General features: G+C 47.9%; 1 protein-coding gene across 1 annotated transcript in view; it reads left to right on the top strand.

Annotated features, from left to right (window-relative positions):
- Efcab8 (EF-hand calcium binding domain 8) overlaps positions 1–21,095 on the top strand; it is a 59,256-nt gene that overhangs the window by 20,207 nt on the left and 17,954 nt on the right. Inside the window, 9 exon segments of the mRNA XM_055606596.1 lie at positions 1,483–1,613; positions 6,373–6,440; positions 6,762–6,913; positions 7,432–7,566; positions 9,334–9,444; positions 11,120–11,347; positions 12,868–12,935; positions 16,684–16,975; positions 19,487–19,633. Of these exon segments, the coding sequence (XP_055462571.1) occupies positions 1,483–1,613; positions 6,373–6,440; positions 6,762–6,913; positions 7,432–7,566; positions 9,334–9,444; positions 11,120–11,347; positions 12,868–12,935; positions 16,684–16,975; positions 19,487–19,633 (1,332 nt within the window).

Below are 21,095 nucleotides of genomic sequence, written 5' to 3'. Positions count from 1 at the left end.
TCTTTCTTTCTTTCTTTCTTTCTTTCTTTCTTTCTTTCTTTCTTTCTTTCTTTCTTTCTTTCTTCCTTTCTTCCTTTCTTCCTTTCTTCCTTTCTTCCTTTCTTCCTTTTTCTTTGAGACTGAGGTTCATGTTCCCAGGCTGTCTGTGAACACATGATCCTTCTACCTCCATCTCCCAAGTGCTGGATTGCTGCACACATCACCATGCTTGTTCCCCCCACCCCCTCCTTTCATCTGTGGTTATTTCATTTGGGAGAAGTTTGCTGTTGAAGTTACTAAGCATCCTAGGCCTCATTTCAGTGCTTTGGCTTAGGTACCATTATTGTGGCAGGCATTAGAGGAAATGGTGATGTAAGACCCAACCCAGGGTCTTACCAGGCTTGCAGGTTTAAGGTGCTTAAGAATATTTGATAATCTTATCCATCCACCCAATCCCTCTTCTTCATTCTCCTCTTTGCTTGTCCTAGGGAGGGACATCTCCAGACTGGGAGGCTAAGCACAGTTACCATCCAGGGCCAGAGTGTGGATGTGTTAATTTGCTTTCTGTTGCTGTGATAAAGCATCTAGCAAAAGCGATTTGGGGATGAAAGGGTTTCACTGGCTTATATGATCCACCATTGAGGGAAGTCAGGGTATGAGCTCATGTAGGAGCTGAGGCAGGAACCATGGGGGAAAGCTGCCTACTGGCTGGCTCTTCCATGACTTGCTCAGCTTGCTTTCTTATACAGCTCAGGACCACATTCCCGGGGCTGGCACCGCTCACCGTGAGCTGGACCTTCTCACACCAACCGTTAATGAAGAAAAGGCCCCATAGAAATACCTGATGGAGGCAATTCTTCAACTGAGGCCCCTCTTCCCAAGTGACTCTAGGTTGTGTCGAGTTGATAGAATCTCGCCTGCACAGAGGGCATTTGGAGCCTGGGCCAGCCTGCCTTTCCTGTTCTCTGAGTACCATCTCCCTGTTGCTACACTCCTGGCAGAGTGTGCATTCTGCCCCTCCTATTCCTGGGAGCCACCATGTTCTAACAAATACAGAGCATGGTAGTGGGCCTGGAAATGCAGGCTCCTGTAGTAGAGGCAGCCAGTAGAAGGCAGTGGGACCTAGGCACCCTCAATTTCACTCTTTGTCCCTGTTTCAAAGAATGATAGTATCATAAGTCCTGCTGTTGCAGTTTCTAAATCTTAAGAGACTCTGAGAAAACAGGAGTTCAGATGATGGTAGGCTTAGTGCTTTTAAGCAGTTTTTTTGTTTTGTTTTGTTTTGTTTTGTTTTGAGACAGGGATGGGCCAGACACCTTGGTTAGGACTTGGTTAGGACTATGGTCCATATCATTTTGTCCAAGCTGTGGTCTCTAAGGCAAGAGCCTTAGATCTTGTGATCTCCAGTCCCATCCAGCACCAGCCCTGGCCATGTTCCAGGAGCAGGATATAGAATGTGACTGTCATTGAGAGGTCTCCTGCTACAACCATTCTCTTTCCCAGAGTCTCCACTCCACTTGGTGTCAGCAGATCAAGTTCATCCCCCAGCTGAATGTGGTAGCCTCGTGTTCAGCCATTGAGAGGTCCTCTCTTGTTCTGATAATACTGCCAGCCAAAGGCCCTGAGAAACCCAGGTAAGGAGCACCTGATGATGGGAGGTGGATAGCAGGTGAGTCCTGGACAGATCTGGCTTCTGTCTGCCACGTGCAGATAGCCCTGCTGAGAGAGGACTTGCCTCTGGGTTGGTGTATCATCAGCAGGGCACTGTCCTGGGGCTCCTGCCAGGCTCCAGGAAGTAGCTTGTGTCCCATAGGCTGACAGTGGATGTGGGACTTAGCACATGGGCTCTGGTTTCTGTTTAATCATCATTCTGAAATTTCTACCAGTAGCAAAAGGGTAACAGGCCTCTTTCAACTCTGTCTGTCTCTGTCTGACTGTCTGTCTCTTCCTCTCTATGTGTGTCTGTGGGGAGGGCGCACATGCCTTACTGCACATGTGGAGGCCAGAGGACAACCTTGGGTGTGGGTCCTCACTCCCACTGTTTGAGACAGGGCCTCTTTGTTGTTGATGACTGTGTCCACCAGGCTGGCTGGCTTGTGAGATCATGAAGGTTTGGCATCATAGCTTGCTGTAGAAAGACTGGATTACAGATGTGCACTACAATGCCCAACTTTCCATGGCTTCTGGGAGTTCAAACTCAGGTCCTCAAGCTTGTATGGCAAATACACTACCCACTGAGCCACCTGTCCAGTCCTAGTTCACCTGTTTTACCCACCAATTTGTTAAAAACAAACAACAAAATCAAATCAACCCCAGCATATATTAAGTAGGCAGACAAAAAGGCATGTCTTGCTTTCTCTCTCTCATGAAAACATAGAGACAGGGTCTCATGTAACCCAAACAGGTCTTGAACTTCTGAGCCTCCTGCCTCTACCTTTCAAGGGCTAGCATTATAGGCCTGTGCCATTGGCTGGGCTCAACAGTACTGGGTCCACCCCCCTGAAAGAAGTACTGAAACCAGTGTTGTCATCCTGGGACCTCAAGTTTCTTCCTTAGAGAGTGAAGACAATGCCTACCTTGTTTACCTTCAGGATTCCTTGAGTGAATAATATTCTGTGTGGCATATGTTGATCCATATTGTAAAAACAAACAAACAAAAAACTAATCAACCTCAGAATAAGTGAGTCTAGCCAAATGCATGCCTTATCCTTCTACAGCAAGCCATGATGCACAAGCATGCACATTTATTCTTGAGACAGTTCTGACATGTTTCCTTCATTCTAGAGTTTTTAGTTTTACTGCATTTGATGGCAGGAGGAGGCCAGAGGGTCACCTCACCATGGCCTCTGGAGGCTGGCTCTGATGCCTTCCTTTTCTTACCTGCTTTGTCTTCCCATTCTAGACACACACTAGGCCCAGAGTTCACACTCCTGCTCCAGGCCCTTTGCTTCTCTCACCTGCAGAGTTCTTTCTTTCTTTCTTTCTTTCTTTCTTTCTTTCTTTCTTTCTTTCTTTCCTTCCTTCCTTCTTTTTTTTTCTTTCTTTCTTTCTCTCTGTTTTTTGTTTAGATTTTGAGACAGAGTCTTGCTGTGTAGTTCAGGCTAGCCTTGAACTTGCCATCCTCCTGCTTCCATCACCTGAGTGCTGGGATTATAAGCATGTGCCACTATATCTGGCTTTCTTGTTTTGTTTTTCCCTTGTTGTCAGGGGACCAGACCCAAGATCTTGTGTCTGCTAGGTGAGTGCTCCATCACTGAGCTAATGCCCAGGCTTTCTCTTGTTTTCTCTCCTTTTTTTCTTTTTAAAAAATTTATTTATTATTATTATTATTATTATTATTATTATTTTGAGACAGGGTTTCTCTGTGTAACCTTGGCTGTCCTGGGCTCACTTTGTAGACCAGGCTGACCTTGAACTCACAGAGACCCACCTGCCTCTGCCTCCCTGAGTGCTGGGATTACAGGCGTGTGCCACTGCACCCAGCTGAAAATTTTTATTTTTGAGACATGGTCTTACTGTGTAGCCCTGGCTCATCTAGAACTCACTCTGTAGACCAGACTAGCCTCTAATTTACAGAGATCCTGTCTGCCTCCTGAATCCTGGAATTAAAAGCATGCATCACCATTCCCTGCATCTTTCTTTTCTTCTGAGATAAGGTTTCTCTGTATAGCCCCTAGTTGTTCTGTAGACAAGGCTGGCCTTGAAATCAGAGACTGACCTACCTTTGCCTCCTGAGTGCTGGGATTGAAGGCATTTGCTACCACCACCTGTTGTTAATTAATATTTTTATTTTAAAAATCTCAAATATATACATAAGAACATAAAAAAAATCCATAATTCCTTATCATTCCCTGGGAGCTAGTCTAAGTTAGTATTTCCCCCAGTTCTTCAGGGTGCTTTGCTCTAATTCTTTTGGAATTAGGCGCAGATGGTTTTGAGCAGAGGGATGGTGGGTCTAATGTATGTCTTCAAATCCAAGGACAAGGAAGAGGTAGGACCACACCAGGGAGGAAATGATCACAATAGTTCAGGCTATGCATGATGGTGACCGGGAGTTGGCCAAGAGTAGAGGTGGAGAGGTTGGAATACTTTTTTAAAATATTTATTATGTACATTCTGCCTGTATGTACACCTGCACACCAGAAGAGGGCACCAGATCTCATTATAGATGGTTGTGAGCCACCATGTGGTTGCTGGGAATTGAGCTCAGGACCTCTGGAAGAACAAGCAATGTTCTTAACTTCTGAGCCGTCTCTCCAGCCCCCAAGGTTAGAATATTTAATTTGGGGGTAGGTTGGAGGAGGTAGCACACATGTTCTCTGTCTGTCTGTCTGTCTGTCTGTCTCTGTCTCTCTGTATTTCTCTGTCTCTCTGTTTCTCCTCCTCTCCTGCCCTCTCCTGTCCCTTCCTCCCCTCTTTTCCCTCCTCTTCTGTCTTGTGGTGCAGTACCACATCAGGGCAGAAGGTGGCATTATTGGCTGCCTGTTGGTCTCTGGCACTTGATGCCCTTTTGGGGAATAACCATTATAGGTGACACTTGAAGTTGCCAAACCTGACCGCTGTAGAGTCAGCCTCACTTTCCCAGGGTCCTAAGTGACCATCTTCATCGTAGTTGGTCTTACCTGAGCTTTTCAGGTGGTTGAAGCCAGGAGTGGAACTGATAATAATCAGGGATTGGGGTTGGAGGAGCTGGTGTGGAGTGTGTGAACTGACCTGCGCTGCTTCCCCTCCTTTTTCTTTTCTTTTTCCTTCCACCTCCCCCTTTGTTGAGTCACTGTCACTGCTCAGTAGATCCCCTCTGGCTGCTGTCCATACACACAACCATCTGCAGATCTCCAGCTGGGGCCCTATACAAACCCTTTATAGTCCAGGCCCTACCTACCTCGCCTCTGACTACTTCTGCAGCCCTATAACCTTGGACTTGCTGCTTCCTTGGTCTGAAGCCTCGAATCTCCCTGCGTGCTTTCCTTGGCCATTTCTAATTGCTCTGCAGGTTTCTGCCTCCCATCACCTTCTTCGGAGAGGATATCCAAAATGAGCCATTCAGTTTCCCTCTGCTAAGCCATCCCATTGCTTCCCTTGCAGGCTCCCTCATAGTTGGCCCTCTTGTCTCTTTCCATTTCCTTGCTCCTGTGTGTTGCTTTGGAAGACAGGGTCTGTAAGGCAGGGAGCAGGAGGCAGCAGATATCGTAGATGAGTGAGTCAGTCTGAAGTAATTCCTTCTATCTTGTCTTGGTGACAGTTGTTGCAGAAAATTTCTCTGCGCATAGGCACATAGATGGAGGCATCTGTCTTTTGCTTTTTAAAAGCATGTATTTAATATAGGGACGGTGGTATATACCGATGTTCTCCTGTGGAGGTCAGAGGACAACTTGTGGGAGTCAACTCTCTCCCATCATGGTTTGGGTCCCAGGAGTCAAGTCAGGTCATCAGGCTTGGCAGCAAGTGCCTTTACCTCCTAAGCCATCTCACTGGCCCACATCTCTGGCCTGCCAGTGGGTGGAATATCCATGCTTTCATGTGTTCTTGAAAAACTGAAGCGAGGCTGGAGGTTAGGAAACAGCTGGGAGGCTGCTACGGAAGCTGAGGGTCCCTAGTGTAGATATGGTGTGGTGTGAAGACGATAAGAAAGAGCTGGCTGTGTAGGGGGCTCACAGTCTTGGGATCCTGTTAGGGTCTCTTGGACCTTTGGACCCTGCCCAGCCCTTTCTTCCTCTTCTCCCTTCCTGGGGAATGGAGCCATTTCCTGTTGTATTTACCAGGGCAGAGTCCTCTTCCCTCCATAGATCTGTGACTGTGGCACCCTTAGGTAAGCTCTTGATCTCATTGCACTCATCTCATCAGGGCAATGCCACTATGAGGATTGCATATGGGAGCCCAGGTGACTTGTGGGATTTCACCCCACACAGAGGGAGGGCACAGTGCCAATAGCCCTGGGCTACTTTTAAAAAAATTATTATTTTTAATTTTAATTTTTATTTGTGTCATGGCTTGGAGGATACCTGCCTGAGGGTGGTTGATGTAAAATCATGTTAAACTTTGTTCTTGGAACAACACGAATCACTTTACAAGTGGAAAGACTTGCTTGTGTTTGGGGGATTTTTTTTTCTTCCTAAAGGGTGGGTGCTTCCCCATGAGCTACTGATTTTAGCACCTGCTACTTCAGCAGGAGTCCTGGGCTATGCTTTGGGTACTGGTGTGTGTATGTGTGTGTGTGTGTGTGTGTGTGTGTGTGTGTGTGTGTGCAACTGGGCAGGTCTGAGGCCTCTCTTCTTCTGGGTGGATAGATAGTGACCGTTCCCCACCAAGCACCTAGCTCTTCTCCTTCCCAGGTCCAGGGTGCTGCTCTTAGCCTTGCAACCCCCCGTCCCTCGCCTTGATTTTCTATTCTAGGTTATCATCGCTGAATTTAAGAAAAGGAATTCTTTGCTTTGATTACTGTCCAGAGAGGAACTTTTTGGGTAAGTAATCTTTGTGTTCCCCAGAAGCAGAGTTGGGGTGGGGGCTGCAGCAGCCTGGGGATTTTGAGGTCCAAGGACAAGGCTTCATAGCACCCAGCCTAAGTCAGGATTCCCCCGATGCTGATTTACATCGCTGGGAGGTGGGGTGTGGCTCAGGGCCTGTCAGAGACAGAGACAGAGACAGAGACAGAGAGGAAAGGGCAACAGGGACAGTGATAGATCACAGTGGCCTTCTCCACCTGTCAACTCTGGCTGGAGTTCGGGCCTGGAAGAAGGTCCCAGCGTAGGCTCTGGTGGCTGATACTCATTTCTTGACTCCAGTCACTGGTGGCTATGACCCCCACATCCGCCTGTGGAACCCCTTGGTCTCAAAGAGGCCAGTGTGGCTGATGAAGGGACACCAGACATCAGTGACGCACCTCCTCGTGAACAGCAAGTACACCAGCATCCTCATCAGCATTTCCAGGGACAAGGTGTCACCTCGTGGAGCATATACCTTTGTCCCCCATACCTCCAGCTCTGTTCCCTGGGAAAAGACACTAACCCTGGGGTGATAATGTAGCTCAGCTAGTATTGGGAGGAGCCTGTGGCAGAGAGGTAACCTTCCTGGCCCTGCTCTTACTTTGCCAAAGATCCACAGGGAGGTGCCCTAGAAGAGTCATTATGCAGGTGGCCACAAGCCTCTGGCTCCCTCTGGTGGGTGTGGAGCCCAGCTCTAAATGGTCTAGAACTGGCCTGGAGTCAGAGAGCAAGTGAAGATCAGAGGTAGGGCATGGGCTGCCTGCTGTCTTTGCTTTAGCTTGCTGAGCTTAGGAGGCCAGGCAGGCCAGGGGTGCTTGGGAACCTAGGTTATCAGACCATTAGTTCAGCCTCTCTAGGTGGGGCTGGGGCAACAGCAGACACTTTTTATGTGGTGGCCTTGCTCACAGGAGCGTCCCCAGGACCTAGGATGCTGGCTGCATCTGCAGACGCTTTTGCCTACTCCCTACAGAACATTCGAGTGTGGGACCTGCATGACTATGCGTGCCTCCAGTCCTTCTGTGGGAAGTTTTTCCCTCTGGGCAGCTGCCCCATCACCAGCGCCTACTTCCACAGAGACAGCACCCTCATCTGTAGCACCTACAACGTGAGTGACTGTCCTAGGACTTGGACACAGCTAGCAGGGTCTGTCCTGTGCTGCCTTGGCTCTGGAGTTTGTGAGGCCCTGGCTCTTGAGCTTCCTTGAGAGTGGGTTCTGGACCCCAGCTCATCCTCTTTTCCACCCCTGCTGTTTCTATTCCTCTCTATGCCTGCACTCTTTGGACTTTCCTGTCATCCCTCCACGCTCCTTTGGCCCCTTCAGTTTTAACTATGAACTCCAGGAAGGCAGAGAGGCCCTAGAGAAAAGAAAACTGTCAGGAAGAATGCCTGTGAGCTATGACCTGCCTGGTGCCCATGGGTCTGCTCTGACTTTGAGGATGGAAAGAGAGAGGACTGGCCAGAGCCATGATGGGGCCTGGTACCACATGGGAGCCAAGGGGTAGACCAAAGATAGGAGCTTCTGTATAGGGAGCTTCACTGAGGCCATGTACCCACTGTTGGCGGAACACTCTGTTAAGGGTCACAGACATCTTTCTATGCACATGGCTGGCTCTCCTCTTTGCAGCAGGTTTATGGAGAGAGAGAGAGAAAGAGAGAAGGGTAGGTGTTTACTCTCTGCTGGGTGCTGGATTGGCTGCTAGTGTTTTTTTTTTAAGTTTTTTTTAATTAACTAGACCTTTGAAGCTCATTTCTAATCGTTCTGGGCATTAGTGTAGGCTCTCTGGGTGGGGCTGCGACAGCATTTAATCCCAAGCTTTGTTGGGGCGTGAGAGCATATTACTAAGGTTAATTCGGTAGGAAGTGCAAGGTCATGTGACAGTGTTGGATTCTAAGGGCTCATGGGCACAGGAAGTCTTTTTTGAGTGGCACTGGAATGGTTACAGAAGGCTTCCTGAGGGTGTTACTAGATTTGTGGGTCATAATTTATACCTCCAGTCAAGTTCTCAACAAGCCCACTAAAAGAGCCAAGTTAAGCCGGGAGCGGTGGTGCATGTCTGTAATCCCAGCACTTTGGGAGGTGGCTCTCCGTGAGTTTGAGGCCAGCCTGGTCTATAAAGATAGTCCAGGACAGCCAATGTTACAAAGAAAAAGCCTGTCTCAAAAAACAAACAAACAAACAAACAAACAAACAACAACAAAAGAGCCATATCAACAGCGGAAAACAGAAAAAGGAGATTTGTGGTCACATTGGGAAGCAGTCTAGCAAACCCCAGTGGTCCATCTTTGGGGTGCTGAAGTGAGATCCAAGTTTAAATAGAGGGCCAAAGGCATGCATATCTAAACAGTCCCAGGCAAGTTGTGGTCATGCTCACTATTGACCCAACATTATCTGGACTCCAGTCTCATCCTGTAAAATAGTCTGATAAGTTGTCAGAACTATGTGTAATCTCTTTCTGGGAGACAAGCATCTCTTCTGGCTGGTACACTTTCCTTCTCCCAGCGTGAGATCCCCAGGGAAATTCCCATTTCTCTGGGGTCCATTTTTCCAACAGTCCCATAGTCAGATCGAAAGATACAAGTGTCTCTTTACAATATCTTCATGTCTGCCTACAAAGGAAACACCTGGAAGGTGAGAGGATGATGGACTTGGGCCTTAAGGTTATTGGATCATGAGGGACCAGGCATCCCAGTCCTGGGAATAGGGACCTGGGGGTGGGGTAAGAGGAGAAATGGAATTCTGAGTTGTTGAGGAGCCTTGTGCGGGCAGAGGATGTCCTGATGTAACAGTACCAGAGGTTTCTCCTCCAGACTTTTGTCACAGAGGGCAGAGCTCATGTGACTGCACAGCTGTTGGTCTCCCCCCACCTTGCAGATTGGGATCCTTGGAGGATACTTGGAGTCCCAGGGCCCCACGAAAACAGGGAAGATGACAACTCACAGCTCAATCCTGTGTGCCGTCCTCTATAGCAAGATATTTAAACAGGTGAGTGGGCAGGACTGGCCTCAGCAGCTGGGAGAAGTGCCAGTGTCAGGACCCAGGCCTTTCCATGTACCCACATCTGCATTCAGGTATCAGTGAGTTCACATGGCACTCTGGAAATGGCTAGTGCTTTTGTAGTCCTGGTGTCACCAAAATCTAGATAGGAAGTATTCTTGCAGACCGGTTGGCATGGGATCTGACTAAGCTCCCTGATCTGGATTGTTGACCCTCTGGGCATCCCTGCCTTGGCCTGTGTCACTTAGGTCAGCATTGGGCAGGCAGTCTTCTTAGCAAGGAAACATGCTGGTGTGGGGTAGTCTTCAAGGTTCCCATCCCATGAGCTACCCTCCTTGCAGAAGCTGCATTCTGTTTCTTATGAGAAGGACAGAGCAGCCTGTGCCCTCGGCTTAGGAGATACTTTAGTGTGGGCAGGACAGCTGGGCATACAGAATACTTCTAGGCATCGTAGACAGAAAGGGCTGCAGGCTTCTGGCCACTCCCAGCAGCACCTCTTGTCAGATCTGGGCAGTGGACAGGGCAGCTGTCTGTGCAGGACTGGCCTCTGGCTATGTAAGGCCAGGGCTGCCGTCCTGTTCCAGCTTTTAGCGCCACTGTCTCAGTGTCCAGCTGCCTTAGGGCTCTTCAGTGCTGCAAAGGAGCATTTTATTTCTGTCTGTAAACATGCTCAGCTCTTCTCAGTGGCAATGTCAGTCTAGAGTAACTTCTCAGGCCACTCTTAGAGCAGGATGAAGGCAGAGAAGCCACTGCTATCTTGTGTCTTCAGCGCTTCTCTGTGGAGGTGCTGGGAGTCTGTCCCCTGCTTAGATTTTTCTCTCTCATTTTGGTCCTGACTAAAGGTGCTTTGGCAGGCATGTCTCTATACAATGGATTCTTTTCTACAGAGAGAGTGATAAGTGTGTTGATGTAAACCACACCTCTTACCCCATGGGGAAGAAAATGAATATTAATGTGACACCAAATATGAATAACTGTGGTCTGGGAACATGGATTCGTGTTGTCCCAAATTACATGTTCTGATGTTGAAGTGGTTACATGAGCTTTTATAGTCACGAGATGAAAGAAAGCCCTAAACGGAGGCATTTCCCCAGATGTATTGGCGGGAGCATCAGGTAGGTGAGTGACGGTAAAGCTGGGGTCACCCTGCTGTTGGTCTCAGATGTTAGCTGATGTTGTTCTCAGCCTTCCAGTCAGTGGAAGCTGGTGTTCAGCTAAGCTAATACAGTTTAAAGGTGTTTACTCAGAGTTGAAAGGGTGCTAGGTCAGACACAAAGGTGGACAATGAGTGGCTGTTAAGGGAACTAAAGATAGCCCAGGATCATTTGGGTCTGGATCTGTAACAGTCCAACCTTCCATAGTCATGAAGTTTAAACAACTCCACTAGTGCTGTAAAATCTTTAAAATAGGTATGGCTTTCCCATCTCTTCTGGGAACTTGAGCTCTTAAGTGCCATTTTAGTTTTTTGCACTAATGGGGGCTTTATGAAATGAATTCATTTAAAAAGAGTGGTAGCTGCAGTTTTGTGACACAGCTCAGGAAGGCCTATTTTCAGGCACAGTTTGTTGAGGTGAGGGTCGGGATGTGGAGGGGAGAGGGGCCAGGACATACTTAGGACTGCTCTGCAATGAGTGTGTGCGTGTGCGTGTGTGTGTGCCTACAGGTGGTGAGTGGCTGCCTAGTGGGCACCGTGAGTGTGTGGGACATCACCACGGGCAAGAAGCAGATGGAGTTCTCTGTGTGTGGCATCCAGCAAGCCGAGCTGACCGCCATGGCACTGGATGAGTCGGAACGGTGTCTGCTCACAGGCTTGCGTGACGGCATATTGCAGATGTGGAACTACAACACTGGGGAGTGCCTGATGAGCTTTCCCAACCCGGACGGAGTGGAGGTCAGTGGGGTCCATCAGCTGGGGATTTCCATGTGTCTGGGAGGCTGCGCAGCATGGTCAGGCTGCCTACCTTCAGACCTGCCCGAGCCTTTGGACTCTCCTCCCTAGCGAGGATTCCACACATGCCAATTGCTCTTGCATTTAAAATCTGCAAGGATGTATTTATTGTTCTTCCGTACCTTGGGGCTTTGGGTTGTGTTTTTAGCAGTGGGAGTATTTGATCTGGAGGCTCCTATGCTCACTCCTTTATGATATGGTTAACAGTTTTATTGTAGATGAGGGAGAGAGAGAGAGAGAGAGAGAGAATGAAAGTACAAGAGAGAGCATAGGAGAATAAGATAGTGAGAAAGAGAGTATAGTGAGAATAGTGGTGCATGGGGATGGGGGAGGATTGCCATTATAAAGAGGACCAATGGGCATCTGGGAAGAGGGAAACCTGGGGCAGTGAGAAGGGCTAGGATGCTAGCATGGACTTTGAAATGTGTAAGAGGTACTTGAGATACTCCAGGAGCCTGGAGGCCAGCATGGGCTTTGATAAACAGATAGGTGCCACAGGTATTCCTTCTGCCAGAGGAACAGAAACGACTCCTTTTGGAAGATAAGAAATGGTTTCACAAGTTCCGGAGGAATGCTGGCTTTCATGTAACCACCAGAAATCCTCCTGTAGTCCGCATTGATCTCATTTCTGGACATCTGGATAGCCTGAGACAGAAAGTACTTGTTAGGGCTCTAGGAACAGTCCATGGATAGAGCAGAGGCAGCATAAGTGCCTCTGGGACTTGAGCCCCTTTCCGTTAATCTGTGCAGAAATAGTATTTGATCAAGAAGCCCGAGGAGAGGGTTCTGGGGAGAGAGCTCAGCTGGTGGAAGAGTTTGATCCACAGCATCCATATGAAAAGCTGGGTATGGTGACATGGGCTTCTAATCCCAACACTGGGGAGGTGGAGACAGATCTCTGAGGTTTGCTGTTCTGCCAGACTAGCCTAATTGGTGAGCTCCAGTTCCCAGTAAGAGAGCTCTTTGCCCCAAACAAAGTGAATAACTGAAAATCTACACTGGAGGTTGACCTCTGGCCTTCATTTGTGCATGTGTACACACACAGACAGGCAGACAGACAGACAGACAGACAGACAGACACACACACACACACACACACACACACACACACACACACACACACTAACCAGGGGGTTTAATACTGATCTATGTGCTATCCTCAGCTGTTATCAGACCTTAGCTGGGTTACAGTCAGGTCACATGTTGCTTAGTTATCTCTTCTGTAAAATGGCCATGGGTACCCACATTTTCTGTCTCTTTCAGATACACCAGGTTTGATGGTTTCTAGTTCCCTTCAGGTAGATAATTAGCAGATACTCTGAAAGCTCAGCGATGGCGTTGACTCTAGGAATTTCCACCTTCATTGAGTTTTGACTTCCTGGTGGGTACATTTAGGAAAGCACCTGGGCTCAAAGGCATGCTCTCTGAGGAATCTATTGCTCTGCTTTCCTTAACTCCAACAGATTAGTGGAATTGTCCACATGAAGAAAGCATACTACATGGCAGGGTGGAGCAAGAGAATCACCCATTTCACGTGAGCAGCAAGTGTGACGGGAGGTTCGGGCTGGGTGTCTCCCTTTAGCTTGTGCCTTCCTCGCTGTGCATTCCCGGCAGCTGCAGTGGCTAGCAGGTGCCCGTGGTGGCCGTCAGCCATTTCATTGCTCTACCCATCCATTCCTTTATGTGGAGAGATGCTTCCCACTGCTGGTGATAGTCATGGCAAGAGCAATAGTCTCCATCTGCATGGAGCCACTCATTCTGTGGGGGAATTACATCAATCTCTTATGACAAGATGCCATTGGCTGGTAGCTTGCAAAGTACAGGAATTTACTTCCTATATTCCTGGAGGTCTGAGCCAAAGGCATTAGCAGGTTTGGCTTTTAGTGAAGCCTGCTTCTTGGTTCTAGAAGGTTCTTTCCTTTCTATAATCTTACAGGGTTGAAGGTTCCACCCATGTGACCTCACTATATTCCAAAGGCTTGGCTTCCTTGTGTACTCACACTGGGGGTTAGGTTTTAATACATGAGTTGAAGAGAAACAAAACAAAACTCAGTCTATAGTGTTCTACCTCTGGCTCCCCAAAATTCATGTCCTCAGATGCAAAATGCATTTCTGCAGCCCTCAAGCTCTTTTCACAATTGGTGCCCTGGAATTGCTGGGCTACATAATTATCTCAGAGCTGACACCTTTCCCAAGGAACTAAGGTGCAAGAAGGGACAAGGCAACCAACTAGTTAGATGTGGATGGGACTGAGTGTACCATTTATCCTGAGGCAAGTTCTCTCTTGGCCATAAAAATGTGACATGGGATAATTATGTATACTTCCAGAGTCCACCAGTGAGATGGGTACGGGGCAGATGAATGGAGACAGGAGGGAAGAAAGGAACAACAAATCCCAATGAGTCTGAACTCACTGAAACAAATTTCAGATCTCTCATCCACACACCCTCCATCTATTCACCCATCTATTCTATCCATCCATCATCCATCCATCCATGTCTGCCTATCTCTCTCTCTCTCTAACTAACTAATTTCTACCATCTATCTATTTTGTGTGCCATGGCACATGGCAGAGGTCAGAGGATAATTGTGGGAGTCAGTTTGTTACTTCTACCATGAGGGTTCCAGGGATTGGACTCAGATCATCACAATTAGCAGCAAGTGTGTTTATCCACTGAGTCATCTTAAGACTCCAAAAGAATCCTCTTTTTTGGTGCTCTGCCTCCAAGGCCCCTGAGATAGAGACCCTGTTTTGCAGGGGCTAGACATATAAGGCTCCAGACAATCTGCTTTCTTGCCTTTGGAAAGCTGGGATCTCTTGGTGCCCTGGGCCCAGGTGATAACCCCTGTGATGATTCTAGTCTATGCATGGGTCCTGTGGCTGGCTGGGGCTGGAGTTTTGAACCCATGGCTTTGTCTGCTGGAATCTAGATGATAGAAACAGCCAAGCTTTCCTATTTCTGTTGGTATAGCTTGTATCATACTACCATTCTCAGGAGCTATGGCTAAACAACATGATATCAGAATGTGAGTTGACAGACTATGAAGTAAGGTGATGAGAGCAAGGGATACTGAGGTACAACCTGTCCTGGTGGCCTCTTCTCTGATACCCTTTTGCAGCAGGAAGGACAGTTTAAATGCCTAAATTCATCTTTGAGTCATTCTTCTATTGTCTTAGGCAGTGGTTCTCACTCTTCCCAACGCTGGGGCCCTTTAATACAGTTCCTCAAGTTTTGGTGACCACTCCAAGCATGTATTATTTTTTTTTGTTGCCACTTTATAAGTGTAATTTGATTGCTGTTATAAATCATAGTCTAAATATTTTTTTTTTTGAAATAGAGGTTTGCCAAAGAGTCAAGACTCACAGGCTGAGAACCACTGGTGTTAGGGCATAGGGCTCAGCTTCTGCCAAGTGGTTGACCCATAGTGTTCTCATCAGACAGTCTGGACCACACCCTGGCAGGCTTATCTTTCTTTTCAGTTGATAAAGGCTGAAAAGAGAAGGTCTCAACTCTGTTCTTTATCCCGTTTTGGTGCTATGGACTGAGCCACAGCCTCATATGTGCTAGGCTAATGCTCTACCATTGAGCAACAATCTCAGATTTTCTTCCCCTTGGCTCAACAACTGTGTTTTAAAAATTATTTCTCTTTTCGAGAATAGTACTATAAACAGGAGAAAACTGTCTATATCTTCAAATTTTTTTTCTTAGAAATCTCCTCATTCAAACATATATCTGAGTCTCAAGGCCTGCAAATGCTACTTGCTACAATGCACTAGAATGTGGCACAGTCCAGCCAAGCTCTTTATCACTCTGTACCAAGGATGGCTCAGCCTCCAGGTTCCAGTGGTGGGCTCCTCATTTCTACTTGAGATGTCAGAATGGCCATTGCCATCTGTATTGTTACCAGCAACTTAGGATCACTTAGGTAATATTTGAAAAGATGGGGCTGGGCATATAACTCAGTGGTTGAATACAAGCTTAGCCTGGGTTCCAGCTCCAGCATCGGAGGAACACATTCTCCCTCTCCCTCTCCCTCTCCCTCTGTATCCTATAGCTAAGCTGGCCTTGAACTCTCTTATGTAGATTATGTTAGAGTTTTGATCCTCTTGCCTTCACCTCTCTGGTGATGGGATCATAGCCATCACCACCGATCCCATCACCACCAGGCCCAGTTTATTCAGCACTTGGGATCAAATCTAGGGCTTCACACATGCTCATCAAGCACTTATCAATGGGGCTACATCCCAGCATGGCCTTCTCTATTCCTCTTTCTATGGCCTCGCCTGAACCACCCATGTCCTTGCTGGAACCATCCTTGATGGCCCAGAGGGGCTTTTCCTGGTGTATGTCTTAGAACTTTTCCAGTCTCTGACCATCTGCTCCCTCCAGAGTTAGCTGCACATTTTTAGGTGTTACCTGTTACAACAGCACCTTGCTCCTCTGTATAGTTTCTACCTTACTCATGTAGGCCGCCATAGCATACCACCACAGAGTGCATGGCATGCAAACTATGGAGGTTTGTTTCTTGCAGCCGTAGGATCTGAAAGGTCCCAGGCCAAAGCATTGTGGAGTCTTGTAAGAGAGCCTTTCTTCATTTATAAAGGGCCATCGTCTTGCTGTAGTTTCTGTGTGTGGGAGGGGAAGGGTGAAGGATCTGTCTTTGGTTTCTTTATCACACCATTCATGAGGCTTCCATCGTCACAACCAGATGTCATCCAAGAGGCTCCATTCCTCACCTGAGGATTAGGTTCTAACATAGGAATTTTGAGTGCATGCAAACACTCAGTTTCTATTAAGTAATGAGATAACTGGATTTATGAAGGTTATTGGCTGGTGTGGGGAATGAGCAGAGACCTGGTTAGTATTGGAGAGTGCTCTGAGCAGCTGAGTCAAGGAGGCCTAGGGAGAGATGTGAGCTCAGGGTAAGTGGGAGGGGTGTCAGGGAAGTACCTTGTGCATGGGACCAACATGCACAAGGTGCCCTCCTGACCAGACAGGAGGCCTGGTCACAGCTATCATTTCCCCTTGTTTAAACCTGAGTCTTTACTCAGGAGAAGAATCAAGCCTCATTATTTGTAAACCTCAAGAGCAGACCCTTTATGTGTGGTGCATAGTGGGTGCCTAGGAAATGAGGTCAGTGGGGGACTTTGAACCAGCTCCTGGACTCCCTGAGATAATGCTGCTCTAAGTTGGTTTCTGAATCCTAAAGGCTGTGGCTTCCCACAAAGAGCGTTGCAGCCTGTGAGCTCTTGGCCCTCTTGCCTCTGGCCATGTGCACACATTCCACAGGACCATGCTGGTACTCTCCTGCTACCACTGGCAGACCTTTCACACGGAGGACATCCTGTGCATGGCCAAGTATCAGAACCAGTTCCTTGGGACCGCTTCCTACAATGGCGACATCATTTTCTGGAATGTGAGCATGTTGAAGCCCATCTTGAGTTTCAATGCCTCTAGGAGCCCTTTGCCTATACAGCTGAAGAAGGTACAGTCATAGTGCCTTGCATTCTCCTACTTTCCTAGGCACATTTCACTCCAATCACAGTCTCCTTTTATTTTTGTCTGGGCTGTGGGACAGAGTCAGGGAGGGAGAGAGAGAGAGCACCATGGGAGCAGAGAAAGAAATGGATGGTTGTACTGGGGTGGGGGGTTTGATAGTGAGGCTAGTGGAAGGAGGCTCCTATGAGCATCTTGATGTGACAGAGGAGAAAACAGAGGCATGAAGAACTTAGGCACCTTTATGAGGGCATACATCCAAGAAAAGGTAGACCTAGACCATGACAGTCTGACTCCAGGGCCTAGTAGTGATATGTTCTCCTTTTCAACAGATTATTTCCTCCTTGAAGATGGTCCACTGTTAGCTTTTCATTGCTGTAGCAAAATACGTAACAGAAGCAAGTTAAAAGGAGGAAAGACTTAACTTGGTTCACAGTTTCAGAGATTCCAGTTTGCCATGGCAAGAGGGCCAGGCCAGCCAGAGTAGCTCACATCAGGGTGACTAGAAAGCAGAGAAAGGGGTGCCAGAGAAATGGGCTTCCTCTTTTGTTCCAGCTGGGCACACATTCGAGGTTGATCTTTCCTCCTTTTTTTTTTTCCTCCTTGAGAACACTTTCACAGACGCCCAGAGACTGCTTTACTCTTCTCTAGGTACTTCCTAATCCCATCATGTTGGCAGTAGCACCCACAGCTTCCCCATTTGAGCAGTAATCTTATACATGGCTCCCCAGTCTCATGATTAGGGACATAGGAAATTTGCCCAATCTTTAAATTGCAAGTTTAGCACAGTCTCTAAATCGCTATGTTATAGCAGCCTAAAGCTGGAGTGGTGCTAGGGGTCACCTTCTCCAGTGGGTGGAGGTCACCTCTTTGTAGGTACACTGATGGGTAGAATCTCCTGTGGAGGTCTGGGGCTCTAATAGGTACTACATCCCCACAGACAGCTCAGTGTTTTATCTGTTTTATACTGTGGGCTTGCCTGAGATTGAAAGTGACTAAGCAAATATTTGGAAACCACCATCCATGTTTCAGATAGGGAGATCCAGTTTCTCTCGGCAGCTGTGTCCTGCCTAGGGCATTAGTAATAGGCACAGGAGTATATTTATAAGATCTGGTCTGAAGTCTCTCAGGTATAAGATTTTTGGGCAGCAATGCTGGGTTTCTTATAGGGCTGGTGACCTCTGTACTGGGTCTAGAAGGCCCTGAACTCCCCACTTGTGATGGGATCTCTGGAGCTGGCCCTCTCTCTGCACAGGTGAAAGAGGCAGAGGAATTCAAATTTAAAGCCCAAAACAGTGAAGAGCAAAAGTGGGCTCACTCACCTGGCAGGAAGCCTTCTGACTCTGCGACACGGAGGCTGATGTCAGCTCCCCCAGTGATGCATCACCAGAGAGACCCTGAGCAAAAAAAGAAAATGTCTCAGGAGGTGGGAGTGAGCCCATCCCTCCTGCACCTACAGCTCACTTGTTCTGACCATATTTTGGGGTGGGGGTGGGGGTGGGGGTGGGCAGGGGGCAGGTTACTTCTCTGGTTTGCTCCCACTATGGCTGATCCACTCTGCTTACTCAAGTCTGGGGGTGCCCCTTCCTAGAGCATCTCCAGCCCAGGTCTGAGAGTTGAAAGCTTATGAATAGAACCTACAGGGTACACACTTCTAGAAGCCTAAATTGAACGATAGGTCATGGACTACAACTTCTCTTCTTAAGATGGAGCCTCCTGGCCTGGCCCTGGTTCAGGAGTGAACTGTAGGGGTCCCCAATCACCACCTCTGCAGAGCCTAAGCTTCAGTGCAGAAGGGCAAAGGGTAGCAAGATGGTCTTCACTTCCAAGCCCTGAAGGCCTAGGATTTATTTGACAACTCTGTTTTTTTTTTTTTTTCTTTTAGGATGTAGGAAGGGAGCAAGGGTTGAAGGAGGGTAAACTGACCTTGGACTCGTAGGAGTGATGACATTATCCCAACACTGAGTATAGGAATGTAGGGGCAGAGGGATGGAGGAAGCAGCCCAGTTGCTTCTGCAGCTGCGGTCTGACTCCCATTCCCGAGCCCTGAAACTTGAATGAGATGCCAGCTTCCCCAGTCCCAGGTATGGGGCCATGTAGGCCAGCTCCTGCAGGGTCTGCTGAGCTGAAGTTCTCTTGCGAGATGTACATACTTTATAGTCCTACGAGATGTGCGGTGATGTGAAGCGCTTACAAGTCATGGCGCCCTGAGAGTCAGGCTCTTCAGGGTGCTATGAGAATCAGTAAAGTGAATACACATTACTGTCAGACACTGTGCTGATCAGTTTAGGCCTCTGCACTCACAGCTTGGGAAGAATGGGGGTTAGGTCTCTCTAGCCTCACTTCCAGGCCAAAGGAAGGGTCTACCCTACAGGCAAAGTTGCCCTACAAAACAAAGTTGCTCGGCACTTAGAATGGAAATCCCCTATCCCCAGAGTATCCTAAGCCCCGTCCAGATACCCCACTGGCCTTTGTGCAGGGTGGTGTCTCTTTGACTGCTCTTTTATCTGCTGCCTCTGACCTCCATGGTCTGTAGGAGGGAGGATGCTGTGCAGTTACCTGGGAGGCCAATTTTTATTTTCAGAAACCTCCCAGTGGTCAAACAGCCAAATTATCTACTGAGTGCCCCAGTGAAACAATTCTCAAACAGCCGGGTCAAAAAGATGCTCAGAAGAAAAAGGTGGATTTCTGGGGGAAGCTGAGCCTGCATCCCAATGTGTCCGTGGAAAAGGTGAGCTGTGCTCAGCGTGGGAGTGAGCCTCCAGGATGGGTAGGGTGGGTGTGCCACAGGACTGGTGAAGATTCAGAATTCCAGAGAAGATGGTTAGGGTCTGGGTTAGGGGTGGCCTGGGAGAGAAGTGGCTTTTCTAGAAACCACTGTTGGAAGGCTCTCTCTTTGTCTGGGATGGTGTTTTATAGTGGGGTGCAAGTTGGGTCGACTCATCTGTGCTTATCTCTTCCTCCTGTACCTGTCCCCTCTCTGACCTGGACCCCTCACTGTGGTACTCTTAAGGTTTCTGAAGACCCACATCCTAGTGGCGATGTGGAACTGTAAGCTGACATAAACCCTTAGTCATAGTGTTTTATCACAGCAAAAGAAATCCCAACTAACACACTTATATACTAGGGTGTCGCTAAACTCTTACTGAGGCTGGTGACCCTGGGCTTTGGCTTTCCCTGCTTCTATCTCTCAAGCACTGGGACTCCTTGGCTTGTGTAGTGTTGAGGGTCGGACCCAGAGTATCATGCATGCTAGGTTGGTACTTTTCTTTTCTGCATGTTTATATGTACGTATGTATGAAGAGCCTACAGAGGCCAGAAAATTGCACTGAATCTCCTGAGGATTCTAGAGGGCATGAGCTGTCCTGGCTTATTTCTGAAAGGGCCCAAGAGAGACCTTTTAGCCTCCTGTGGTTGAGAACTTGCTGCAGCTGTGGACTGAGGGAGCCTGGGAGCCCAGTGTGAACCCAGCATCTCCTTCTATGATGAGAGGGGACTATGTTTGGGGTTTCAGGGGCTTGGGGGGTCAGAGCCAGAGTACAACAGGAATAGCATTGGTTATCTGTGTTTCTTAATGACACACATCCTACCTAGTCCTGCCCAAAGCCAGCCTCCTGCCTGTACATGCCCTCACTGCCAGCTACACATCTGGCCCTGTGTCCTAACTTGGCCCACAATTCTTGGAATGATGCCACAGGCCTGAGTATTCTCCCTCTGGCTGTTCTGCCATCGCAGCACTGACAGTGAGGGAGGGCAAGGAAGCCTGTTTTCCCCCAGCTCAGAAGTGAGACACATTGGTGGTGTGGATGACGATGAGTCCTGTCTGGGACCCTCTTACAGCTTCCATGGGCACCGGCACTTATGTGTACTGCCCCCCCCCCCCCATAACAAAAAATCCTATAAAAATAATTCAGGCATGCTGGGCTTCCTTTATTTGAAGTTTTTTTTTTCTATGCCCCTATGCTGCATATATATAAAGATATGGTTTTGGTTTCAATACCAAACTAAGCATTTGAAATTGTGGTTCAGTATTAATTTTTTAAAAAATATAGCAGTGTTCAGCGGGAAACCTTTTCTGTCAGAACTCACTGTTACGAACTTCATTCCTTTCACTTGTTTTGTCTAGGGACTGATCTAGGTTTTTGTTTTGTTTGTTTCTGTCTGAAATGTAATATACTTTAAGAGTCATCATC

This window comes from Psammomys obesus, unplaced genomic scaffold (assembly GCF_907164565.1).
Source record: "Psammomys obesus unplaced genomic scaffold, mPsaObe1.curated_primary_1811, whole genome shotgun sequence".
NCBI lineage: Eukaryota > Metazoa > Chordata > Mammalia > Rodentia > Muridae > Psammomys > Psammomys obesus.
Note: the sequence above shows the minus strand (reverse complement) of the source record. Positions and strands in the feature narration are given on the sequence as shown.